Source organism: Lissotriton vulgaris, chromosome 11, assembly GCF_964263255.1.
Source record: "Lissotriton vulgaris chromosome 11, aLisVul1.2, whole genome shotgun sequence".
NCBI classification, from domain to species: domain Eukaryota; kingdom Metazoa; phylum Chordata; class Amphibia; order Caudata; family Salamandridae; genus Lissotriton; species Lissotriton vulgaris.
In genome coordinates this window covers 122,989,152-123,013,813 of record NC_141699.1, presented here as the reverse complement: position 1 = coordinate 123,013,813, position 24,662 = coordinate 122,989,152, and the positions used below count along the sequence as shown (strand labels likewise).

The 24,662-nt window shown below is 46.5% G+C and overlaps 1 protein-coding gene across 1 annotated transcript in view; it reads right to left on the bottom strand.

Moving 5' to 3' along the window:
• Positions 1 to 24,662, bottom strand: part of RAB35 (RAB35, member RAS oncogene family) — a 160,059-nt gene that overhangs the window by 70,433 nt on the left and 64,964 nt on the right. The window contains exon 2 of the mRNA XM_086942876.1: positions 16,860 to 16,910. Coding sequence (XP_086799002.1) covers positions 16,860 to 16,910 — 51 coding nt within the window. The remainder of the gene's footprint in view (positions 1 to 16,859; positions 16,911 to 24,662) is intronic.

Below are 24,662 nucleotides of genomic sequence, written 5' to 3'. Positions count from 1 at the left end.
AGGATCTCCCAATACTTTGCAGAGAACGAAGGCACTGCTTCCTCCAGAGCCATAGAATGGGACGCGCTCAAGGTAGTGGTAAGAGGACATTGTATAGGGAAGTTTGCGGGCGCGAGGAGGACTTTAATGGACGATTTGGATAAGGCCGAGAGGAAACTGAGAACGGCGGAAAAGGAACGGCCTAACCGCCCCGACCTCCAAGAAAGGGTATGCACAGCGCGAGAGGCAGTGGCGGTGGAGGTAGAGCGCCTCCGCAGCTTCGATTACAAGACATACCTGACTAAGACTCTGGCCGAGGGGGATAAAGCGGGGACGCTCCTAGCCTGGCTGGCCAACCCTGGCAGAGGCAATTCCCCGATTCTGTCCCTGAAAGGGTCGGATGGCGTGGTCTACAACACTCAACCGAGCATATTGAATTGTTTTAGGGTATTTTATGAACGGCTCTACAGACGGGAGATGGAGAACCAGACCGAGGCAATAGACGCCTTGTTGGCCGAGGTACAACTACCCCACCTAGACCAAGACCACGCTGATGCCATCGGAGGCCCGATCACCCTGACAGACATCAGGGGGGCAATAAAAAGAATGGCGCGCAATAAGACACCGGGAATGGACGGTTTGCCCATTGAGTTCTATGGGAAATATGTATATCTACTAGCCCCAAGACTCCAAATAATCTATACCGAAGCCAAAGCGAGGGGCACGTTACCGCAATCGATGCGCGAGGCGATAATGATTCCCCTTTTAAAACCGCGTAGAGAAAGCACTGACCCGGCCTCGTACCGACCGTTGTCAATGTTGACGGCGGATTATAAAATCTTAAGTACAATACTGGCCACCAGGCTGGTATCCCACATGCAGGGCCTAATCCACGAGGACCAGTCGGGATTTATTCCAACCAGGAACACGTCGCACAATATCCGTAGACTACTTCGGTTGTTAGCGGATCCTCCACCAAACGCGAGAGCCCCCATGGTATTGGCGATCGATATAGAGAAAGCCTTCGACAGCCTGGAGTGGAGTTATTTATACAAGGTGATGCAAAGATTTGGCCTGGGCGAAGGTTACATACGGTGGACGAGGGTACTCTATGCGTCGGCGGGAGCCAGAGTGAAGGTGGGAGCTTTGATATCGGAGCGCTATGAAGTTCATAGGGGAACTAGGCAGGGGCGTGCACTTTCCCCCCTACTGTTCGCTCTAGCGATAGAGCCTTTAGCGGCACTGGCTAGAAGCGGCGAATACTATCGCGGTTTGGAGGTGGGAGGGGCCCGACACTATATATCATTATACGCAGATGACCTCCTGTTGTTTTTGGACAACGCTGAGGAGGCAGTGGAGGGGGCTGAAGAGCTCCTAGCGCGACTCAGAGAGGTCTCTGGTTTAAGAGTGAACTGGGCAAAATCTTGCCTCTTCCCCATCCGAAAATCGGAAGAATGCTCCCTGGCCCATCCCAGATTACGCTGGGAGCCCGACTGCCTACACTACCTCGGGGTGTACATCTACCACGAGCCCGTAGACCTATTGGATGGTAATATAGGCCGCTGCGTCCGAGCGCTGCAGGGCAACATGTCTTTCTGGTCCACCCTCCCCCTGTCCATGACAGGCCGGGTGTCACTGCTCAAAATGATAGCTCTACCACGATTGTTGTACTTCTTTAGGACCCTTCCCATATGGATACCGGGAACGATCTTTAAACGCCTGAAATCCCAACTGGTGTCATTCCTATGGGGAACGGGCAGGCGAAGAATAGCGTTGGCGACTCTGACCCGCCCAAAATCCGAGGGGGGACTAGCAGTTCCAGACTTCGAGCTATATTACCTGGCCGCACAACTGCAGTTCTTCACGCAGGAAGTAGCGAGTGTGTACCGGGGCCCAGAACAGGAGAGAGACATTGGCACCCCCCGCCATGTACTAGCATATATAACCCTACAACAAAAGTTGGTGCTGGGAGGCCTATCCCAGGAGGAACGGACGTTGAGGTTATGCTGGAACCGCATGCAAAAGCGAACCGGCCCGGAGCATCCCTATGCACCCGAGATCCCGATAGGCATGATAACAGCACTACCGCATGGTGGAGACTGGTCGAGAATCCAACTTTGGGAGGAGGCTGGCCTACAAATGGTGGGAGACCTCTTCGATGACGGGGTACTAATACCCTACCAGGCTTTGCAGGAACAGTACGACCTCCACAGAGGGGACTATTTATTGCACGCAGCCGTAGTGAGAGCTATCCAGGCGCACTGGGGGGAGGGACTGATGGAACCCAAGACCACCTTAGCGTGTCAATACACGATGATGGCGGCGGGGACATTCAAGGCGGTTACGTGCCTTTACTCCAGAATGCATACCGAAAATATACAACCCCTCACGCGTCTTAAAACTCATTGGGAGACAGAACTGCAGAAAGAAATCCCAGACACAACATGGTCCCAACTGGTTCGGAGGGCCAAGAACAGCACCAGAAACGCCCGCTTCCAATTAATACATCTCTACATTATCCACAGGGCCTACCTCACCCCGCTCAAAATAGCAACGTATTTTGGCGCAGAAGACGCAGCGTGCCCTAGATGCGCGCAACTACGCGTGGGTCTCCTACATATGCTGAGAGACTGTCCTCATTTGCAAACCTACTGAAGGGAGGTGGGTGACACCCTGAATGAGGTAGCAGACAGAGAACTACAATATGACGGTGCAGTGGCGATTCTACACTGGTTTCCGCCAACACGCAAGAACAAACTGTCAAGCAAATTCATAGACATGGCGTTAATTATTGCAAAGAGAGAGCTGACCAGGGGGTGGAAAGCAAGGGCAGCGCCAACACACACACGGTGGCTGAACGAATTCCTGAAATGGGCAGCGGCGGAGAGCACGATTAGGTACCAACTGGCCCGTCGTAGTTCAGATGAGAAAGCTCAAGACGCGGCCATGGCGTGGGAAATCCTGGTTCAGGCTCTCAGGGATAGCGCAGTGGAGAGCGAAGAGGAGGGGGAGGCATAGAATCAGGGACCCTAGGGGAGGCGATCCTGGGCCCAACACCTGCACCAGACACATGCCCACTTCTTTCTTCTCGATTTAAGACCCCTAGCACTTCCATCACTACGTGATCTTCCGACACCAGACACGGGTACAGACACCAGGGGGGGGGGGAGCGGGGGAGGGGGGAGAGAGGACTCTCAGTAGCCACGAAGAACATGTTAAGGAACTCATGGCTCTTGGGGGGGAGAGGGGTGAAAAACTAAAAGCAGAGTGCGGGAGGCCAACTAAGTTGACTGCGCTACCCAATGGGATTAGCAAAGTGCTGCTAATACGTGAAACGCCACCCGACCTCCGGGATGTGGGTTGTACGGCTGTGTACATGATGATCGGATGGTGTCTAAGGATCTAAGGCCCCGCAACGCAATACTACAATTATGTTGTAATATTCACATCAAACTCTGCAATAAAAATTGTTTTACAAAAAAAAAAAAAAAATCAGTAAATACTTTTAACATGGTCGGTTGTATTGATCCTGCACAAGTCTTATAGAATGTGGCTGACTAGCCGTCAGGACCCGGGGCTTTATTGTCTTTCAAAGATTTAATAGAGTTTGTCACTTCCGAACTACTTATAGGTTTCCCTAGAGTTAGTTTATCTGCTTCCTTCACTGATTAGTATACCCAAATACATGTGTGGCCGATAAAGGGCAAGTCTGGATATTAAATTCACCCGCCCATAAGAATACAAAATCAGTATGGATAGGGCGTAAAAAGGCTTCCAAATCCCATTCTAGCTCTCTGGCTACCCTGCTACATGTAGCATCAAAAACATTGTTATAAAGATTTACCAACATCAGATCGCGATCCCCCCTTTAATGGTTAACCACAGAAATTGAGAATTGTAGACCCACTGTAGAAGACATTTTAACTGTTACAGGAATGTTATTGGAGAGAAGAATCTGAAGCCCTCCCTTGGCCCGCCCAGCATTGTAGGTCTAGCACCTAAGCAATGGGAAGAAAACCCCTCCACAGGAGTTGAATCGTGAACCAGGTTTATTGGATACAAATGACATCAAAACCAGATATGGTACTGACCCAGTCAATATTTCCTAGCTTATTTGTTAATCCTCCCACATTCCAAGTTGCTAATTTATAACACCCTCTTGGGTGTAGTTAATACCATTCTAACGGGCATGTAGTTAACTTTAACTGGGATGGACATCAATATTGCTAGCTAAATAGAATTACTCATATTGGGGCCAGTAATCAACCCAGTGGTACCTGGGAGATCGACATCAGGCATTTCAACAACAGGTTCCACCATGATGCAGCTATAATCATCTTCCTCACAACCCAGATCATTATGCCTGGGATGGTTAAGTCAGTCATTGTCATGTAAGGAATTCAATACCTGGAACCTGTTGGATAAAGGCAAAGGAGAGTAAAAAATGGGGTTAGGCCTCGGCACTCGCTGCAAGTGTAATGAAGTATTATGCATTTGCATAGTGTTCAGTAAATAGCCATAGAAAAACCCCAAATAATATAACGCCATATTCCGAACGAACAGCGAGGGCAGCACTGCCCTTGCAAGAATTTCCATTGCATAACTCGAGTGTTGAAAGTTTATAACTATACTGTCTCCCTTAAGACTCTTCACTAAGAGCCCAAACCATCCCACTATCCTGCTCAACAAAATCTCATGTGCTCTCTCAGGTGGAACTGTGCCCTTAGAGCTAAGCCAGTGCACCAACTTATTCTTAAAGGAGTCCGGGGTTTTATTTACCCTATGTTTCAAAGGGGGATATTACCCTTAACAGCCATATCGGGGCAGCAGAATGGAAGCAGGTTAATTGTTAAAGAATCACTAGGTTACCTTTGGGTATTAGAGACCGTTGGATTTGCAACTAAGGGCTGTGGCTGGATACCAGCAGAAGGCAGTTGATTTGCCTGAAAATGAACCCAAGAGGTTGTCAGTCGAGGAGCCCTTGGGACAGTACCCTGCGAACACCCAATCACAGGGCCCTCGTGGGTCTGATCCGAACTGAGGCAAGCCCTTGGGAAGCTCCTAATTGGTGTACTGAGCCTGGGTTGTTAACGGGCTTTCACTGTGCAAGGTTTGGTAGGGGAGGATCAAAAGCACTGCCATTAGACGGGCTCACATCTGACATTTTCTGGCAAAAAGAAATTATTTTATCAATTTCACCCTCTAACCTATCCAACTTCATTTTAAGCGACAATAATACATCTTTAATAGTAACTTAGCTTAGTTTCAGAATGGGGCCAAAAAGATTAATCCGGAGGAGTAGGATAATTTACAAGATGCTTATCTCTCCCAAAGCAGGCAGAGTTGACGAGGGCTTGGGCTAGCAGCTACAGCCTTTAGCTACCGGTGAATGGACTAAGGAGGGAAGGGACCAAAAAGGAGGGAACTGCCACAGTTACACATGGGGAGTGCTGATTAGTAGGAATGTCCAAAGCTTCATTAGTACTGTTAGAATTCCTCTCGCCCAACTCCTGGTCCTTGTCGGGTCTGGGCTCATTACCTGCAGTGACTACCACATGATCACTTGGCCCTGGCATACCCAGGGATAGACATCGTTCCAACAGGTCTATTTCCTTTGATATAACATCCACAGCACACGCAAGAAATTAGTCAATGATAGTCCGATTTGTATCAGCTACGGTCTAAGAGCTACCAATTTTGCACTTACTCATACTTGCTGTTAAATCCAGAGAACAGGATGGCCTATAATGTAGAAAATAAAAAAAATACAGGCCCTGGCACCACAAGACCTCAGATTTGCTGCGACAAAATAGAAATGGTGAGGGAGTACTATGCTCTAATGGGGTATTAAAGAGGCAGGCTGCAAGATGACCGCCACTCTGTGAGGCTCCGCAGGCCAGTCAGGAAATCTGCCAGGATCCGTAGGTTGCAGCAGCCATATGCATCCTATCTTTGTGGGAAAGTAACCTTCTCTACATCGAGCGCATGCCTGTGGGTCGTGCAGCTGAGTTGCGAGTGGACGAAACGGAGGAAGGCCCGCCTGCGGCCACGACGTGAACCTGATGAAGGCATGGAGCCTGATCGGAGGAGCTCCGCTGGGGCTCTCCTGGCACGTTGCAGCATACATGTGGTGAGGCTCCTTGAGGCGCAAAGACTGGTTTGGCACCAGTGCGGCAGGGAAACAGCTGGTGGACCGAACAGTCTGAAGGGGACACAGTGCGGCCTGCGCTGCAGCCCCGCGTGGCACTGGCAGTTGATTGGTGGTGGCCCGCGCAGCTTTGTAAAAAAGCGCTGGCAGTGACAGCTGATCTGGACCCAAGCGTCCTCCCTGGAATTGCAGGTTGGCAGGTGGGCCCGCTGCCCTTTGGAGCTTGGCGGTGAGGGGCAGCTGCACTAGGGCATGGAACGCTCCCGGCTAAAAGCAGAGGGCGCGCATCAGGTGAGGAACGAGGCTACGGGGCGGCAGAACACCGGATTGTGTCTGCCACGCAGGCCCCCACCCCGTAACATCAAGCAGGTGCTGTGAGACAGGTCCACGGCTCGCAGGAGGGGGGTGCACCCCTCCGAGTGGCGCTGCTGGATCTGTGGCGCTGCTGGATCTATGACACGGCCCAATTGGTGGTGGGGATTGCTTCTCCCAGAGAGACAGTGAAGCGGCTTCTGCATTCGTTGGGGGGCCCTTGGGAATGATCTCTACAGAGGTGGCCCCTCATGGTTTAACTTGGGAATCAGGAGTGGCCTATTTGTCTCTCCTTCACATTGCTGATTGGACTGAGAAGACACCCCACCTACCCCTCCAACTCCCCTCCCGCCCATGAGAACTTCACATTTTGCCTGGTAGCCAAAGGATACTTGTGTGCCCGCTTGGAGGTGGCGCCTGAAGTGGCACGCTGAGGCCCCTAATTACCACACTCACTGGGGCTGTGCTATGCAGAGTAAAGCCATGGGTCGTCCCACTCTGCAATGGCAATCTGGGTGAAACCTATAGGATAGCATGCCCCATAAGCTGATATCCTTGACACAAGGGGAAATGTGCACCATCTTGGGGCAGCGCTTGAAGGACAGACTGAGCCAGTAAACTGCCCACCGATAGACGACCCGCCTGGGCCCCCAGGTACCGCGGAGATCCCACCAGAACCAGACATTCCTAACATGTTCCGTGACCTCAAGCAATCCTAAACTACCACTGATCAAAAAATTGACACCATGGCTGACCAGCTGGACAGGCTCAGAGACAAGGTCTCCAGTCACAAGGAACAAATTAGCCAGGTGGAGCAGTGCACTTCCACGCACGAGGACAATGGGGCTTCGATGCGCTAGAAAACTCTTCAACATGGAAAAAGTGCTACAAGTCATCAAAAGCAAGAATGCAGACCTTGAGGCCCAAATGCAGAGAAACAACCTGCTCATTATCGGCATCCCTGAAACTACTGCAATGTCCCACGTCCTACGGTGAGTCTCTCTTGGCGGTCGGCATTGTTGAGAGCGCGCAAATGGAGCATGGGCCGTGCCCCTCGCCTGGGGCCCAGCCAGGCCTATAATTGATCGTCTGATCAATTATCGCAGCAGGTACACGGTGCTGCGCCCGGCAAGGGACATACAAGAAATCTTACAAGAAATCAAGTTACAGGGCAATTCCATCTCCTTTTACCAGGACTTAACCATGGCGGTCCTGGCGGCACGCAGGGAATATGTGCCCATTAAGCGCACACTTCAGAAACAGGACATTAAGTACTCATTCCTCTATCCCGCTGGACTACGTATTTTTCATGCTGGAAAGACCTCATACTTCACAGACCCCAAGTCGGCTACCAAGTTTGTGCGCGACCTCCGGCCGGCCATCGCCACCCCGAGATGACGAGGCGGTAGGAGGAGACCCCCTCAATGACAATGACTGATGCGCGACCGTAGCTACATAGGTCCACTCTCACCAGTGACCTAAGCTTTCACTGCTGGTAGAAGTCTGCCCTCTAGCATTCCCCACAGGGATGTTTCCCACACATTTTCTCTTTATCGGCCTCGGTTGGCCTTGTTAGAGGTTGGGCGGGTACTGATCAGCCTGGTTGGGGGGGCTGGAGTGGGAGGAGGGTGGTTGCATTTGAAGCATGTGGGGGGTCTCTATGGTCATTTTTTATTCTTTTCTTTCTTTCGCTCATACACTTCTCTTCTCGCTGGCCTCCCCGCACATTGTGCTCTTGAGCGGTATGCATGCGGTACGAATGCTGGATATTCACAGCAATGCTGGGTGCAATTGAGGAGATTTGATTTATATTAAAAGCTTTCACTTAGAATGTCCGGGCCTTAATGACAGTAGAGAAGCGCTTTGTTGGCGGCCTATCTCAATCGGCAGGGAGCGGATGTATGCCTCCTGCAGGAATTGGACTCCACTGACAATGATTGTGAACAACTGAGGGCGGGGTGGATTGGAGAAAAGCACAGCGGGTTATTTCAATTACACCTGGGGGGTGGCAATACTGGTGCGAAAGGGACTACATTGGTGCACGTGCAAAATCCTACGGGATCCACAGGGGCATTATATCATGCTGACGGGCATCGTAAGCGGTCACCCTCTTGGTTTACGGGCCTAATATTAATGACCCAGAATTTTTCGTGGAGGTCTGGCGACTGGTGGATACGATTTTGGGGGAGGGAGGAACGATGGGGTGAATGCCTTTAATGTTATCCTAGATCCGGCCCGCAATAGATCAGGGGGCGCTGGTCGACCCCACCCCAAAGCAGCTGCACAACTACACAATATCATGGAGTGCCACAGGCTTCTGGGTGTGTGGTGCCATAGGCACACGCACATTAGGTAGGGCACCTGTGTTTACTCTGCTGGTCCGGCGTGGTCCAGAATTGACTATTGCTGGTCTCGAAGGATATCTTGGCGGACACTCTGAATTGGCTCACCTAGCAAGATCACCATTTGGTCACTCCTCAGAGCTGCTTACGCTCGCGCTGCCTGGCGCCCCTTGCAGGATATTCAGTTGGCGACTCCCGGCGGAAGCACTGCGTGACCAGGTATTTTAGGATTCGATCCATGCAGCGATAACAGAATATTTTGCACTGAACAAAGGCACAGTTCAGTCCCCTTCCACACTCTGCGAGGAATTTAAATCTGTTATTAGGGGAGAGTGTATCGCAAAGCAAGCAGGGATTTTACGGTCATTGCGCTGTGACCTCCGCCGCCTTGAGTGTGAAATCTGTGAGTTGGAACAGAAATTCATTATCACTAATCAGCAGGAGACTCTGGGCACAATCAGGGATAAGATGGCCAAGTTTGAAGAGGTGGCCGTTAGGGAGACTCTACCTGGGGTAGGAGACTCGTGCCCAGCGATATGGTGAAGACGACTGGGCAGGTAAAATGCTCACCGGCCTCCTCTAGAGGCCTTGGTCCATCGATTATATTTGTGAGCTCCATAAACTGAAACGGGGACATGGCAGCGAGCCAGACCGCAGTCCAAGCTAAGATATTGTTATTCTACTCTTCCTTATACACCGCTACACAAAACTCCATTCACCTCGACTTGTCCACCTTTTTTTACTTTATTCAGCTGCTCTGGCTGGCCGATGGCCACTGCAGCTACCTAGACGAACCCTTCTCTGTGGAGGAAGTAATCACGGTAACCCGTACTGGACGGCCTTACAGCTGCGTTCTACAAAGAATATGCTTCTATGCTTGCACCCCATCTCATCAACAGGTATGCTGAATCCCTGGATGGAGGGGAGCTTCCTCCCACACTCAGGGAGGCCCTAATCTTCACTATTTGGAACCAGACAAGGACCCACTTGTATAAGATTCCTATAGACCCCTGTCAATGATCAATTGTTCTGTAACCTATTAAATTGCCTATCTTTGAACTCCAATAAAAAATTATGACACAAAAAAATTCTGGCGAAGCTCATTGCAGGGCATTTGCTCCCTCCTATGGCCTTAGTGCTTTTACTCGATCATTGCAGTTTCGTTCCCGGATGAGCCACTTCACACAACCTGCGCACCTTTTTCACCACTATGCAGGAGATCGACCCTGCTATGCCTGCGGCTGTGGTTTTCCTTGACGCCGCTAAGGCTTTCGACACTCTAGAGTGGCCATATATGTATGTCCTGCTAAGCTGGCTAGGTCTCAGTGCTAAATTCCTAAAACTGATTGCCCTCCTATACTCCTCTCGGACAGCGCCTTAACAGCATTGTGTACCCCTCTTTCCCCGTATCTCTGGGCATCCGGCAGGGGGGCCTGCTGTCCCCTCTCCTTTTCGCTATTGCGACAGAGTCGCTAGCTGCCTGGCAGCGGCAGCACCATGCCCATTGCAGACTGCCGTTCATGTTCAGGGTGTCCCTTTACGCGGATGACTTTTCCTTATATGTCAAGCACCCTGCAGCCAATTTAGACCCCTCAATTATGCAAAGTCTACGATTTGACGGTATCTCTGGGGTAACTGTCAATTTGGGGAAAATCGATCTTCCTGCTTACGGCAGCCACGGACAGGTTCCAGTCAGAATACCCCCTGAGCTGGTCTCTTAGTCCAGAGAAGTACCTCGGGATCTGGATGAGTCAAAGGACCGATGAGCTCTGTGGCAGTGCAACTACAGGAGACTTTGGACTGGCTCGAGAGCCGGATTGGGCGCTGGATCTCGCTCCGGCTTTCCCTCGCTGGGTGCTTGGCTATCGCCAAGCTGGTGATACTCCCCAAGTTCATGTATGCTTTCACTAATCTCACCTCCGTTTATAAGCGGTGATTGAGCTCCAACCTAATTTAGCTCGTCTGGGCGGGTAAGCAGCCCAGGATTTCGTGTTAGATCCTCACTCAACCCTTCGAGCAGGGAGGTCTGGGAGCACCCGATATGGAGCTTTATCACAATTGTGCCCAGACCCAGTTCAGCTACCACTGAATCTTCCCCACCCCGTTCATGGCGCGTGTTGCACCCGAGCACAACAGTGCTGCTCCTATACCACTGAGCATGGTATTGTATAAGGCGTAACCCAGACCGTGCGCAATGGTGGACACTAATGGCTGCAATCTTTGGGCTTGGAGAGAACTGCGCCACAGGGCACACTTAGAGGAGATGTATGCTCCCTCAGTTTCCTTGCCGCGCCATCCGGATCTGCCATTTCTCGAAGACCTGGGAGCTTGTAGAAGACTCAACGGGCTTGGGATCCGCTCTATGGGGGACGTGTTTCCTGGCAGGATTTTTGCTGACATGGTAGATGCTCTCGCGGCAGAGGGTTGACGCCCCCCTTGACAAAATGACGTGCTTCCAGCTCCGTGCGAAGCGAAAGTTATGACACATTCCTGTCAACACCCCTCAAGTTTCAGGTACTGGAGGGTCTTTTAACCAACCCATCGCTGCGTAAATTAATCACTCACTTGTACGCTGGCATACAGCGCCAATCTGTGTACCGGCTGCGCATAGCGGTTGGGAGGTTCTACTGGGGACCCCCATAAAAGATGAAAAATTGGCCCGCTGCAGCGCACAAGCCAAGGACCTGTCCCCTAACTATAGATTGTAGCTCCTTCATTTTAAATTCCTCCACCGTCTCTACAGAACTCCCACATGGCTGCATAGAGTAGGTCTGAATGATGGTGCAAGGTGCGTGCACTGCCAGGGGCCGGAGGCGGATTTCCTGCACTTGTCCTGTTCCTGTAAAGCGATTGCAAGTATCTCTGATGCACTAGATGAAATGCTTGAGTATAGGCTTGAATGTTCTCCTTTAACTGCGCTCTTAGGCTTTGTGCATTTCATTCTCTTCTCACAACCTATGCTACGCCCTACTGCCGAGATCAATTAGGCACCACCGCATAAGGCACCAACAATCGTCCTTAGCACATAACCACAACGCCGACTAGCCTGTTCCACTTCGACCTATAACTCGCGGTTCTGAACCTATGCTACGCCCTACTGCCGAGATCAATTAGGCACCACCGCATTAGGCACCAACAATCGTCCTTAGCACATAATCACAACACCGACTAGCCTGTTCCACTTCGACCTATAGCTCGCGGTTCTGAACCTTCAACTCCACCGCGGTGCAACCGCTTCTCCACTCGCCTGTAATTAGTTCTTGTGGAACCCTGTAACACCTTCACCTTGTTAACGGTTGAATGCACGCTGCACAAAGAGTCACTTGTTCCAAATTAACTAGTGCTCTGTTCTTAAAGTATGCATTTTTCTTTTCTCTTTACTCCTTTTCCTTTCAGGCATTTTTTAGGTTTTTAGCGATAAAGGCAACTAGTGTTTTGTCCTGATGATGGTCCCCATGACCCTTTAGGGGGACCGAAACGCCGTCGACTTGTCCAAGCACCTTATACGAATATTTGATTGCTAAATTGTTGTAATGGTGCTGCTTGACATTTTCTGTATAATTGACATGTGAACAGAAGAACGCTTGTTTGCCTTAAAAACCCTTCTATTTCTCCACCAACTGTAAAACACCCCGAAAGTGTTATGCACAGGCTTATGTACCACACAGGGGTCTTGTGGAAGGTATTTTTGCTTTATTCTGAAATATTGTTTATCAAGTAAACTTGAAGGACCTCTGTCCGGCTGGACATGTCACTCAAAATATAGATTTGATTTCGTCTATATTTATTGGTTATATACTGGAATATGCATGGGACCACTGTTGTTTGAATGAGAATGCTTAGGCTTTGTGCGACATGTCCCAGCCCCTCATCGGATGCTGGCAGCGCTGCTCCTGCTAATTGCTAAAAGACGGATAGCCATGTGCTAGGGCAGAAGGCACTACCCCCAGCCTGACCGACTGGCTAGGTGACGTAACATTCTGCCAAGGCCAGTTGACTAACTATTGGGAGCTCATGTCCATGCATTCTCAACCTAGAGACATGTGGGAACCACTACAGTGTTATCCCAGCTCTCACCCACTGGCACCTGTCGCCCCGCCTCATATCTCTGAGTGAATGCATTAAACCGGACTTTCACAACCTGTGCACTAACTAAACAACCAGCACATGGGGCACAGTGCCTCCTCCACTGAGAGGCTAGCATCCCCATCTCCCTTCTCTTTCCCCTTCTCACCCTTTCGCTCGTCTTCTTTCTTCTCCCCTTCTCTTTCTTTCCTCCTTTCAGGTCTTCACTTTGGAACTACAGGCCTCAAATCGCTGGCACACATTACTGAAGTTCATAGCTGTATAAATGTGAGGAAAATGGACCTATAAGATACACTGGACTGCTGTTTGCCTGTTCTGAGGAAACTCAATTTCTTGTAAAGCTCGGCTGATGCCCTGTAACCTCTTCTTATCTCAATAAAGTAGTTTTTTTTTTTTTAAAGTACTATGCTCCAAAACAACTTGACACTTACTTCCAGGACGGGAGGAGGCCCAGCCAACTATAGGTCAAACTGCAGGCAGCACGATAACTGCCGATAAAGATAGGAAGCCAGGGAACAAAAACCAAGAGAGCAGCCTAGCCTTGACCGGACGCGGATGGGGCCGGACTTCGCCTGTGCGCTTCCCGCGCTGGGGGTGTCTCCTGGCACTTTATTTGGATTGGGAGGACTGCTCCTCCTCCATAGGCAAACACCACACTGGGGGACAGAGTCCCACCGTTGCAAGACCACACAGCAGGCAAATGACTGGTACAGACATAGAACGGCTTGGTAAGCGCATCCCACGCTGCAGGAGTCTCCGGACGCTTCAGTTGGCGACGGAAGGACTGCGCTACTGGAGTCTCCTGCCACTTCAGTTGGCGCTGGGAGGAGTGCCTTCCACCACAAGCGAAGAGCCACTGGGGGACAGAGTCCCACCGAGTAAAACCACACAGCAGGCAAGTGACTGGTGCAGGATTAGAAAAGCCTGGTAAGCGCATCCCACTATGCAGGAGTCTCCTGGCATTTTAGTTGGCGACGGGAGGACTGCCTCTCCTCCACGGGTGAAGAGCACGCTGGGGGACAGAGTCCCATCTCAGCTAGATCATAAAACAGGCACGTGACTAGTGCGGGATTATAACAGCCCGGTAAGCACCATCATTATTACAGCTGAATATATGGGATGTTTTTTGTTCAGTATGCAAAACAACTGATTACAGGGTTATCGTTTGTTAAGAGAAAAGTCATCACCTCAATTTTGGGAAACTGTATTCTTTGTTGTAAAGTCTATGCAAACAATATAAGATTTGTACAAACTATGTGTTCTAAAATGGTAGATTGATCTCCCCTCTCGCCGAAAATGGATGAACTATGAAAGCTAACTCTAGGCTGAAGGCTTGCCTGTCCTCCACTGCCCTGATACTCAAAGAAAAGTCGGAGAAAGATATAAAAAAATATTTAACACCTGGATTACTAAAACAGCTTTATGTCTTTCACTTTCCATCTGCCCAAACAATGGCCAGCGTAAACACTCTCAACCCGGGTTCTTCACTACATTTCTTGAGCAAAAGCGCTACTGTAAACAACGCAAATGGGAATGACGACTGGCATACAGCATGGACAATTTGTCCCATTTTAATGAGGCTCAGAAGATATATCATAAGTTGATTAAATCAACAAAAAAGCTTATTTGAATAATAAAATCCAAGAGGCCAATCAGGATTCAAAAGTCATTTTTAGCATCTCAAAAATGTTTTTGCAACCCAAACCTCTTTCAAGAGAGATCCTGCTGCTCCTCCCCGCCCCCGGCCTTATGTGACTGAATCTCAATCTTCTTTGAATAAAAGATCCAAGCTATATATCAGGGTTTTGCGTCCACACTCGTAAACGCCCCTTTAAATAGCCCAGTTTATGGTCTTCCCTATAATGCACCCAATATGAATTTGCCTGCATTTGATGACATTTCCCTGACATTGACATGGCAAATGATTCTCTCTTGTAAATCTGGCGTGCCCTCAGACCCCTGTCTACTTGCTATACCCCACAGGGCCATTGATATTTTAAATCCTTTGATTAATAACATTTTGAACTCCCTCCTAACCACAGCTGTGGTCCCTCTCGCCTGGAAATTAGCAATCATCAAGACCCTGCAGACAAAATCCTTGGCAGATCCTACAACCTTATCTAATTTTACGCCTATTTCTCTGCTGCCTATACTAGCCAAAATAAACGAGAAAATAGGGAACCTGCAACTTACCTCCTTTCTGGAAAGTTCTAATATTCTTTATGCACTTCAATCTGGCTTTAGGCCCAGACATTCCACCATATCGGTCTTACTTGAGGACTCCGAGACTATTAAAATGACTCTGGATGCTGTCAAGGATACAGTCTTGATACTGTGTTGGAGCCTATCTGCAGCATTCTTTACGATTTCACGTGACCTAGCTATCCAGCAAATCCAAGATGCAGGGATCTTTCACAAAGCAATAGTGTGGTTCAAACCTTTCTTGTCGATGGGAGACAAACTGCAGTTCTAGGGAAACTCTCATCTAAAAAAAGGATCACTAGGGGTGTGCCAAAAGCATCTCTTTGCCCTGCCCTTTTTCATATCTGTGTCGCCCAGTTGATCCTTTCATTAGAAATGGGCTATACTGGTTCTAAATTTAATTTCCGAAAGTATCTTTCCAATGTAATCTCAAGGATGTACAATAATCATCGTAAATGCAATTCAGAGGAAACGGAGATCCTACTTTTCGGAAAATCCAATGTATTCTCTCCCGTATGCTGGTGGCCAACCTCCGTTCTCCCTCCACCAGACACAGAAAGAATTTGGGGGTCAAATTTGACATTAAACACTCATTCCACCAGCAAGCGACTGCAGTACCTGGGATGTGTATCAATCTTATTAAATCTCTAAAAAATTCAATCTACTACTACTTAGAACTAGGAAAGCTGTAGCATTTGCCGCAATCTAGTCGAGACTGGATTATTGCGACAGTCTTTATGCTGGCTGCTCAAACCAATTAATTCACAAGCTTCAGATGGTCCAACACACAGCAGCCAGAGTGATGCTACATCTCGCAAAACAGAGCTCAGCATCAGCCTCTTTAGAGCCTTCACTGGCTCCCAATTCCTAAAAATTCTGTTTAAGATGTTGCTTCTTTTCAGAGTATTCAAGGTCATGGACCCTAAATATCTTACTGCCAGAACATTGAGATCTTCAAATACAAATCTGCTTAAGACTCCATCGTTCTGAATAAAAACTCAAGGTGGGAAATCTTTTATGGCACTAGGCGCTAAAGCTTAGAACCAACTGCTACTGCACCTCGTCTTTTGAATACAGAAGCTACATGTAGAAAAGCCTTATACACCTGGTTCTTTGAAGCACCAGAAGCTATTTGTCATAGTCTCGTTTAATGGCTCCGTCTAGGGCCAAGTACAAAGATCATAGCTGCAGTTGAGCCTAGTGCCAGGATGCTCAAACGCGAGTGACGGTTTTATTTTAGAAATAACTACTTCATTCATTAAGTTCTAGCTAATTCTTATAGTACAACAAAAGTCCACAGAACAATGTAATGATCCACTTTACCTCTCTCAATTTGTGGGTTTTACCGTCTCAAAAGTAGAAGTGGAAAAATGTAAGGGAATATAGCTATTTGAGGAGCTACACTAGGCTAGATACAATGAGATACTATAGACCTACCATGAAAATTACCAGGGATAACGCATAATGGAAGGCAGAGCAAAAAAAATGTGCAAGTCACTATCTTCTGCTAGTTAGAAAAGGAGCAGTTGAAACTCCCCACATTCACTATCACAACCATTATAATAGGGTGTCTGACAACACACAATTTCCTCTAAAAAAGCAAAGACTTGAACTGACCAATAAAAAGGTGCATATGTAAAACATGTGTGCACCAGATTTCACAATTGTCAGTGACAACGATTAAATATCCTCCAGACGACTTCCCCATCAATGTTATGCCTGTTTTAACTTGGTCTTCAATTTTTCAATTCTGGAATGGCCAGGAACTGCAGATTTTGAGGAGAACTCACCTGAAAATGTGTTGTCAGCGAAGCGCAGTAGCAAGCTGCTCTTCCCCACACCTGTAGAGAGAGAGAAAAGAATGAAACAATGGACAAGAAAGTACTTTCCCAAGAGTGGACAGCCAATTCACAACCACGAACATACACACCCCAGAACAAGACTAGATTATGAGCAATGGATGGCCTGTCTCTTGCCGAAACAGCCATTAATTTATTGACATTCACCCACATGTCTAATGGAAAAAAGCCCCCTTTGCACCATCACCACCATCCGAACACCCCTCTGGGTGGTTCTTGGTCTCGGGGTCACCACTTTGAGGTCTGGGCCTCGATTTAACAAAAACAAAAAAAAATGCAATTTCAGCAGAAGCAATAGAGAAATGTTTTCAGTTTAAGCTCATTAATAATACAATTCACAGAAATTATTGATGTATGTGAACATATTTACACGGAGATGAGTCAACTCAACACATCATTCGTTGTTATTTTATTTTTTGATTTAAGAGAAGGCAGTTTTCCCTTGGGCCACTGCCTGCTCTTAAAATATTTTTTTCAACATTCACAAAGGCGAAGGGGTCTCGTGTGGACTGCTTCCCTTTTGCTTATGGTTACCACCACCCTTAAGGTGTGGCTAAAAAAATGTATGTTTTGCAACCATAATTCGGTCGCAAAAAATTAATGCATACCACTAAAATTCGGTATTTGGAAGGGAGGCCCCAAATACACCCCTTCCAAATACCAAATCGCTAAAAAAATCTGCCATTTGGTAACATGTTACCGAACCGCAATTTGAGTTTTCTACACATGAAAAAGAATGCTTGCTGTCAGAAACTGCCAGATTGTGTGAATAGGGCTATTTCCGACCCCGAAAAAAGCTTTTGTACATATGGCCTTTAGTTTCCAATGGACATTTGTGCACTGTCACCAGAATCATGACCACACAACAGGCACGTTATGCTAAATAGCACTAGAGACGGTCCATAACACTATACCTGAACCATAACATTATACCTGAACCATAAAAACACATACGGCTGGCACCCTGGTCTGCAATGAAAACATGATTACAAAAGGGAGATGGGTATGAAGCATTACTGTGGTCAGATGCTTCCGACATGTACAGATAACTCACAGCTTCCAAGGAAAAGTGCATCAGCAGAATGCGAGCTACTTAATCCAATGAAGACCCTAGGAGTCTCGGCTGAATTTCCTGAATCATCTCTGAAAGCCATACAAACAGACTTTTGTTTGACACTTTCACCCAACTTACATTAGAACTTCGTATTAACCACAGATCTGCAGCAGCAGAGAGAACTAGATCGCCTATGTCCCCTGGCCGGTTTTCTTGGGAGTATCAAGAGTAGCTTCGACCTGGCCACAAAACAATTCAATAAACCTACCGATTGAGGGATCTTTGAGACTGCTCCTTCTCTGTTGCTTTGGCAGCAAGGTTTGTTGTTGATTACAGTATCTAGAAGGTGCAAAGTTTCACCACAACTACATAGCTCCTGTGGCTATGAAACTTTGACACTTAACTGAAGGGCGTGTTTTTACAACAGCACTGCAAATTGATACTTAAGACTTCGGTGAAAAGAAATCTGTGAAATTAATATACTTCACTCAACGATCCACATACCCTGAAGGAAAATGACAAACAAGCCAAAACACTGTGCAAGTCTCAAACAGCAAATGACAACTCGAGGTATTGCCATATAATTCTAAGAGACACTTTATGGTCTCTTCAGGCCCACAGATCATTTAAATTATATAACACACGTGAGAAAACACGAGTTAAAAACAAGATCATTTAACAAAAATGTTAAAGTTCCCAGAGAAATTTTAAACTAAAATTAAAGAACCGAGACAAGCACTCTGAGGACAGCAAATGTAAACAACTAGTATAGCATAGCAGCTCTACGTGTAGGAAGACAGTCTTCTCTCCATTATTAGACCCTTGATTTCATTCCAATCCTACACGCGGCATCGATAATGCCAATAGTTATGGCTTTTGTATATACAGCTGTACTGCAACCACATGGGCAGCAGCAGTGGACGCTTCCCTTGCACAACACAACATATACTGAAGGAGTGCAAGACATACACAGAGCAACTACAACAGAACAGAACATTCTGGGCACACAACTTCTATACTCCTGGCTCCCAAAATGATGCTCAAATAATTGTAGACAGCTGCGTTTTCAAGCCATACCATAATTCAAGTCAAGTAGTAAAAAGTTAACATTCTTGTGATCAAGTCTGAATCCCGGCCATTGATGCACGTTTTCAGCGATGCAGGTGCTAACCAGTACGCCAGTGGCACCCACGCCACACACCGGGATGTCCGTCTATGGCATCCTGCAGCAGCACAAGGAGTAACCATCCTCCTCCTTGCATCAACAGAAGGATTCTTGGGCAAAGTTCCGGTGAGATCCACTCCCAGAGCATTTAGTCTTCAATGTGGTGTTTCATTTCCAACTGGATACTTAATGACCGTTGAAATTCCTAAAAGCTGACAACTACAACTACTGTTTATCGCAGTGAATGACAACTTGTGCCTCCTGGTCAAAGATGCAAAAAGAACAAGTGATGGACAGAATGCAGAACAATGTCATACATTCACCCCAGTACAGAGATCTGGGCCTAAATCCATCATTTTTTAGCTCACCATGACATTCCAGTTTGGACCAAGCCATACACAAATCAGTCTTGACCCTGCGCCCAATTGAAACAGTCCAGCCCTAACTGCCAGGCCAGGTCCTCCCTGGACAGGAAACAAGCATCTTAGGACCGGTTTCGGGCTTTCAGCCCTCAATTGCCAGGATAGCTTTCCTCCAGTGGCACGGAGAGCACGGGACCCACGTCTGGGTCGAAGATGGCAAATCAACATGGTGTTACTTGGGTCAACACACCATTGAGAGAGCAGATGGAGGCTTTGCCATCTGTGTCAAGTAATGGAAAGGCTCCTTTAGCAAATGGAAGATTAGGGATGGATCTAGTAACTTACTTTTATTGACCTTTAAAATCTACCACTCTAACAGTTTTTTTTAGCACTGTTTTGCTTAAAAGTAAACAAAAGCTGGTAAAGGCAATAGGTCTGGCATTGACAAGCTGGTGCACTGGTTAATTGTTTTTAGGTCCCACCTACAGACACAATCACCTCTTCTTGAAGACCTTTTGTGCACCACACCAATATTTTAAGGGGCCGTTGGGTCAAACCACTGCTTACCACTTGCTGGCTTACTAGTCACTCTCATTCGCTTTCTTCTCATTCAAAGGTTTTATTCTTCTTGAGTGCTTAACTCCCCTCAAGTATAGCTTTTTATTGACAACTTGCCTCCTTTCACTGCTTATTCAGGCAACAACTATTTTTATTTCTTTCAGCACTCCATAGGAATATTGGTTTTCTTGCCTTCTCCCTTGTATGTTGCTTCCAACCTCAAATACCATCCACACTGTGTTGCTCCCTCCCAGAAAATGGATAAGTGATAAGAAGTGGAATCTCTATTTCTTCTAACGGAACAATAGTCACTAATATCAAATTTTATACTGGATGACAACGCTTTAAAACTAAATGGCCCAAATATCTAAGGGTCTCATCAGGGCAAGGGGGATTCAGCCATCAAAAAGGTTCTGAAAAAAGTCACAAATATCCAAGATATGGATCTGCATTGTTTTCTTGTGAGCTGCTTTGTGTGTTTCCTTCACTTTATCCCAACCAATACTCATCATGTTATAAGATTCAACAGTCTGACTGCTCTCCCTACTGTTTGCAAACACCCTTAAATCCATTATCAAATACCGATGTAGAGCGCTCGGTAAAGAAAATAGCATGGAAAAGTAAAGTACTGGCCCAGCAGCCCTGAAACTGAAGCACACTTCTTTTTAGGTAGATATCCACCTGCAATCAGGGCAAATGCGGTCAGTCACAGCGCAAGCGAGCCAAAGGCTGAAGTAAGACCAACAGTAGGACCCACAGTCCAATGCTGTATGCTCTAGAGGTAGAATTAAAACGTGAATGACATCTGAACAAACCAATGGTGCAAAAAGGTTGGCCCAAATATCTCCTATTTATGGATGAATACATTTTTTATTATTTATTTTTAGACTTGTTTTTAAGTCTGGGCTTTGTCACACCAGACTTATGTTAACAAGAAACAAACTAACATGGACTCTGGGTCAGTTGCTTTAGCATTAATGTTTTTTTTTTAATGTTTATTGCTTTTTTTATTATGCAAATCAAAAACATTATTTAACAAAACCTTGGTGACAGAGCAAATAGGCATATCATTAATATAGTGTTTAGACTGGGTTGACAACTTACAATTGTTTTCCCTTACTCAGTCTAAGGTGAACTAATGTGTCTTATAATGTCAAGTTGCTTCTTAATCCTTTTGATCTTTCTGCGTGTCCTTTTCTTCTTCGTTAAGGTTGTAAAGTGTCCTCCATCTATCCCATACTTCCTTAAATTTAGTCGGACATTCCTCACTTTCAGAAACAAACCTTTTGGCTTCTGTGCGCATGTCCACGCCACACTGCACCTATTCTTTGTTGGCACCAGAGGACCACAATTTTTTTAATCGAATTACAATAAAGGGAAGAGGGATGGAATCAAGTCCTCCATATACAATTAATCACAAAAAAAGCAGACCACAGCACTGCTATCTGCGGAACTAAAGTCCTCGCTCACCCTTAGATGAGACCCTGAGTAACCACTTTCAATGATGTTCCTTATATCATGCGAATAATAAAGGATTCCAAGAAAATAGCAAAAAATACCAGTCGTCAACCCCATTTGGAAATTCATACCAAACATCTGTGGAAATACTATTGTGTAGTGAGTATATATTTAAGTTTCTCAAACAACTTAAAGAAAACACTCAACATTGGCATATTATTTTTGGGTTAACCACAATTCAATGACAAAGCCACAACTTGGACATCTTGGTGCATACATGCCCTAAGAATGAAAAGACAGCTACTTAAACGCTCTCTGGGACTTATCCAAAGTGATAGGACAGTACCCTTGTAGGTACAAGGGCACACTTCTTCAATATGTAACCTCAATGAACAGAGCTCAGATAAGGGCCTCAGAACTCCCTGGAAATCATACTGCCTATCCAACTACAACAGGGAGTGTGTAATCTACAAGATCACTTTCCATGTCACCTTGACCACAAAAAAAAAATCAAATTAGGATTACAGAACACAGGAGCAACATAAGGTGTAAATGCCTTACCATAAAAATGGCTAACCATTTATTAATCAGGGAAACTCAAAAGACGACCTTAGATAGACCGAAATTGATAAACCTTTAATGACCACCGAAACAATCGATCAAGAGATTCTTATATAGCACAGAGTATCACCTGAGAGGGTTATCCAGGGGCTGTGCTGTGGGATTTAGTCAAAGAGCCAGGTCTGGAGTACCTTCCTGAAGTGAGTCAACAAGGGTGCAGTGCAGAGGGGAAGTGTGTTCCAGGACTTGGCAGTGAGGTGGGAGGAGGAGTGCCCACTGGTGTGGGAGCAGCGGATGCGTGGTATCTGTGCGAGGGCTAGGTGAGTGGAGGTTACTGGGAGGTAGATGGAACTTCAGAAATGACAAATCTAACTTCCTTTTAATGAGGGTACAACATTGGATACAGAGTTTACACACTGATGCCTCTGGATTAAAGGATAAAATTCCATAGTTCACAGATCCATGGAGCGGTGATATACATTATGCTTACCGATAAGCTTGTGATTATGCGCAGTTACGGCATTTATACAAATATAAATGATACTGGCACTTTATAACAAATGATGGCGATCAGATAAATGCATAATTTTTTAACTATTATCATGAGGGTGATCACGCTCCACAGTGTAGACTTACCATTATAATGATCAACACGCTTACAAAGACATTACACAGACTGCAGACTCCATTTCCCTAATACCTCGATTTTTGTCATAACACATGTACGGACATGCCAATTGCCTCCTATTTACAATTGCATGCAGGGGAAACAGGTGTTGAAGGTAAGTTGTGAAAGAGGAAGTAACATTCCACTCAACCCTCAGAGGACAATCCCATAATTCGATATTGGGGTACCTTTTCCCTAAACAATTCCTCCCACACTTTATTAACTGTAGATCAAGATCTGCAAACAGCTCAATATTAATTAGCCCCGGATTCAACATATGACCATACCAAACTTGGGTACCGAGGAGTCTTTTTCAAATACATTGATCACAGATTCTATTGTGCAATTGACCCGGTCTCAAGGTTTTCTGCCTTTAACCATCACTCACACAAAAAACATTATCTGTTTCAATGTACAGGGAATCTGTCCCCGGTCTACCCTTTGAGAGGAGATGCTAGACCTAACAATGAGGGTTAAGAGTGTTTGATTTTGCCAATGAATTAATAAACATGGGGTGCCCACATGCTCTGTTCGACGGAGTGTTTTATCACAGGAATCTCCACACCCCAAACTGTAATTTGCAAGCATTGACCTGTAGTAATACATGTTGCTCTGTATCCCACGACAGGTCCTCAACCATGCGGATCTACAAACCTTACCCCTTACCACAGGTTGTAAATTCACTCTTTTTATACATTTTGATCCACCGTTTAATGCATTTTGAAAGCAGAGAATGGTCCTGAGGTATGACCATACACCTCGTTTGATGGTGCTGACTGGGAAGAATAAGATCAACCTCTGTGCGGGTTGCACTAATTCCCACCTCCTTCTAATCTTAGATGGAGGATATAATACATTTTTCTTTTTTAACAAATAGGGAGTTTTAACCTTTACCCCCTTTGCAGCAAGTCTCCATCATACAATACAGACTACTGCTCTTCAGGATGCCCCCAACCTACCACCCTTGATAAATCCTCATGAGCTCCCCTGAACAAGGATAGTAGCTCACAAATGAATCTCCTGGACTAGTGCCAGGAGAGGTCCAATGATGAAGCATGCCACCTAAAGGTGAGTGGGATTGTTTTTCGTCCTACAAAAAGCAGAACCTCTGTTTCTGAGAGCTACTATTGTGTCTCTACTGCAGCTAAAGTCCCAAGCAAGGATTATTTTTTGTGGTTATGTACTTCATTTTTAAGCTACATCCCCATTCATATCATTTACATTTTGGATCATACGGTAGGGCAGCATCAGTAAAGCATACAGGTAGAGCAATGAGTCCAGACTGCTTCCGCCACTTGCTTTACCACCTTCGTCATTTACATTTTATTTCAAACAACAAGCAGACATACTGGTTGTCTTCAGCATGAGGCAGAGTGAGTGACAGAATTTTGCCCTTTTAAAATCTGCCTGCAACGTGTTGAAGTGTTGAGCGCCGAGAAACAGGGTAGAGCGTTTCACCTCTACGTGCCATTGACTTTCCCGATTGATTTGCAGGAATAATTGTCCCGTTCTTTCAGTTCATGGGCCATAAGAAACATCTGGACTTTCAATTTGCTTCTGTGATCAAAACTGGCAGGCAGCAGGACAGACAAGCAATGAAAAGTGCAGAGCCATGAGGCCGCTGTCCGAGTCGGCCATGTCCCCTTATTCTGTGCATGTTTTTTTTAAAAACATAATAAGCAACATAAAAGACCAAGACATGCAACCTTACACTCGTGACACCCAAGATTCTTCTTCACTGTCACTAACTAAAGGTCGTGGAGAGTGCCACTCAATTAATTCTGACATTCAAAACACAGCTATGTTTTTTACTCGAAGATGGCCACCCATCACAAAAACCAGCAAATTGGCATTAGGGGAATTACTAGCTGCACTACCTTGCTTCACACGAAAATAACAGTAGATTGCT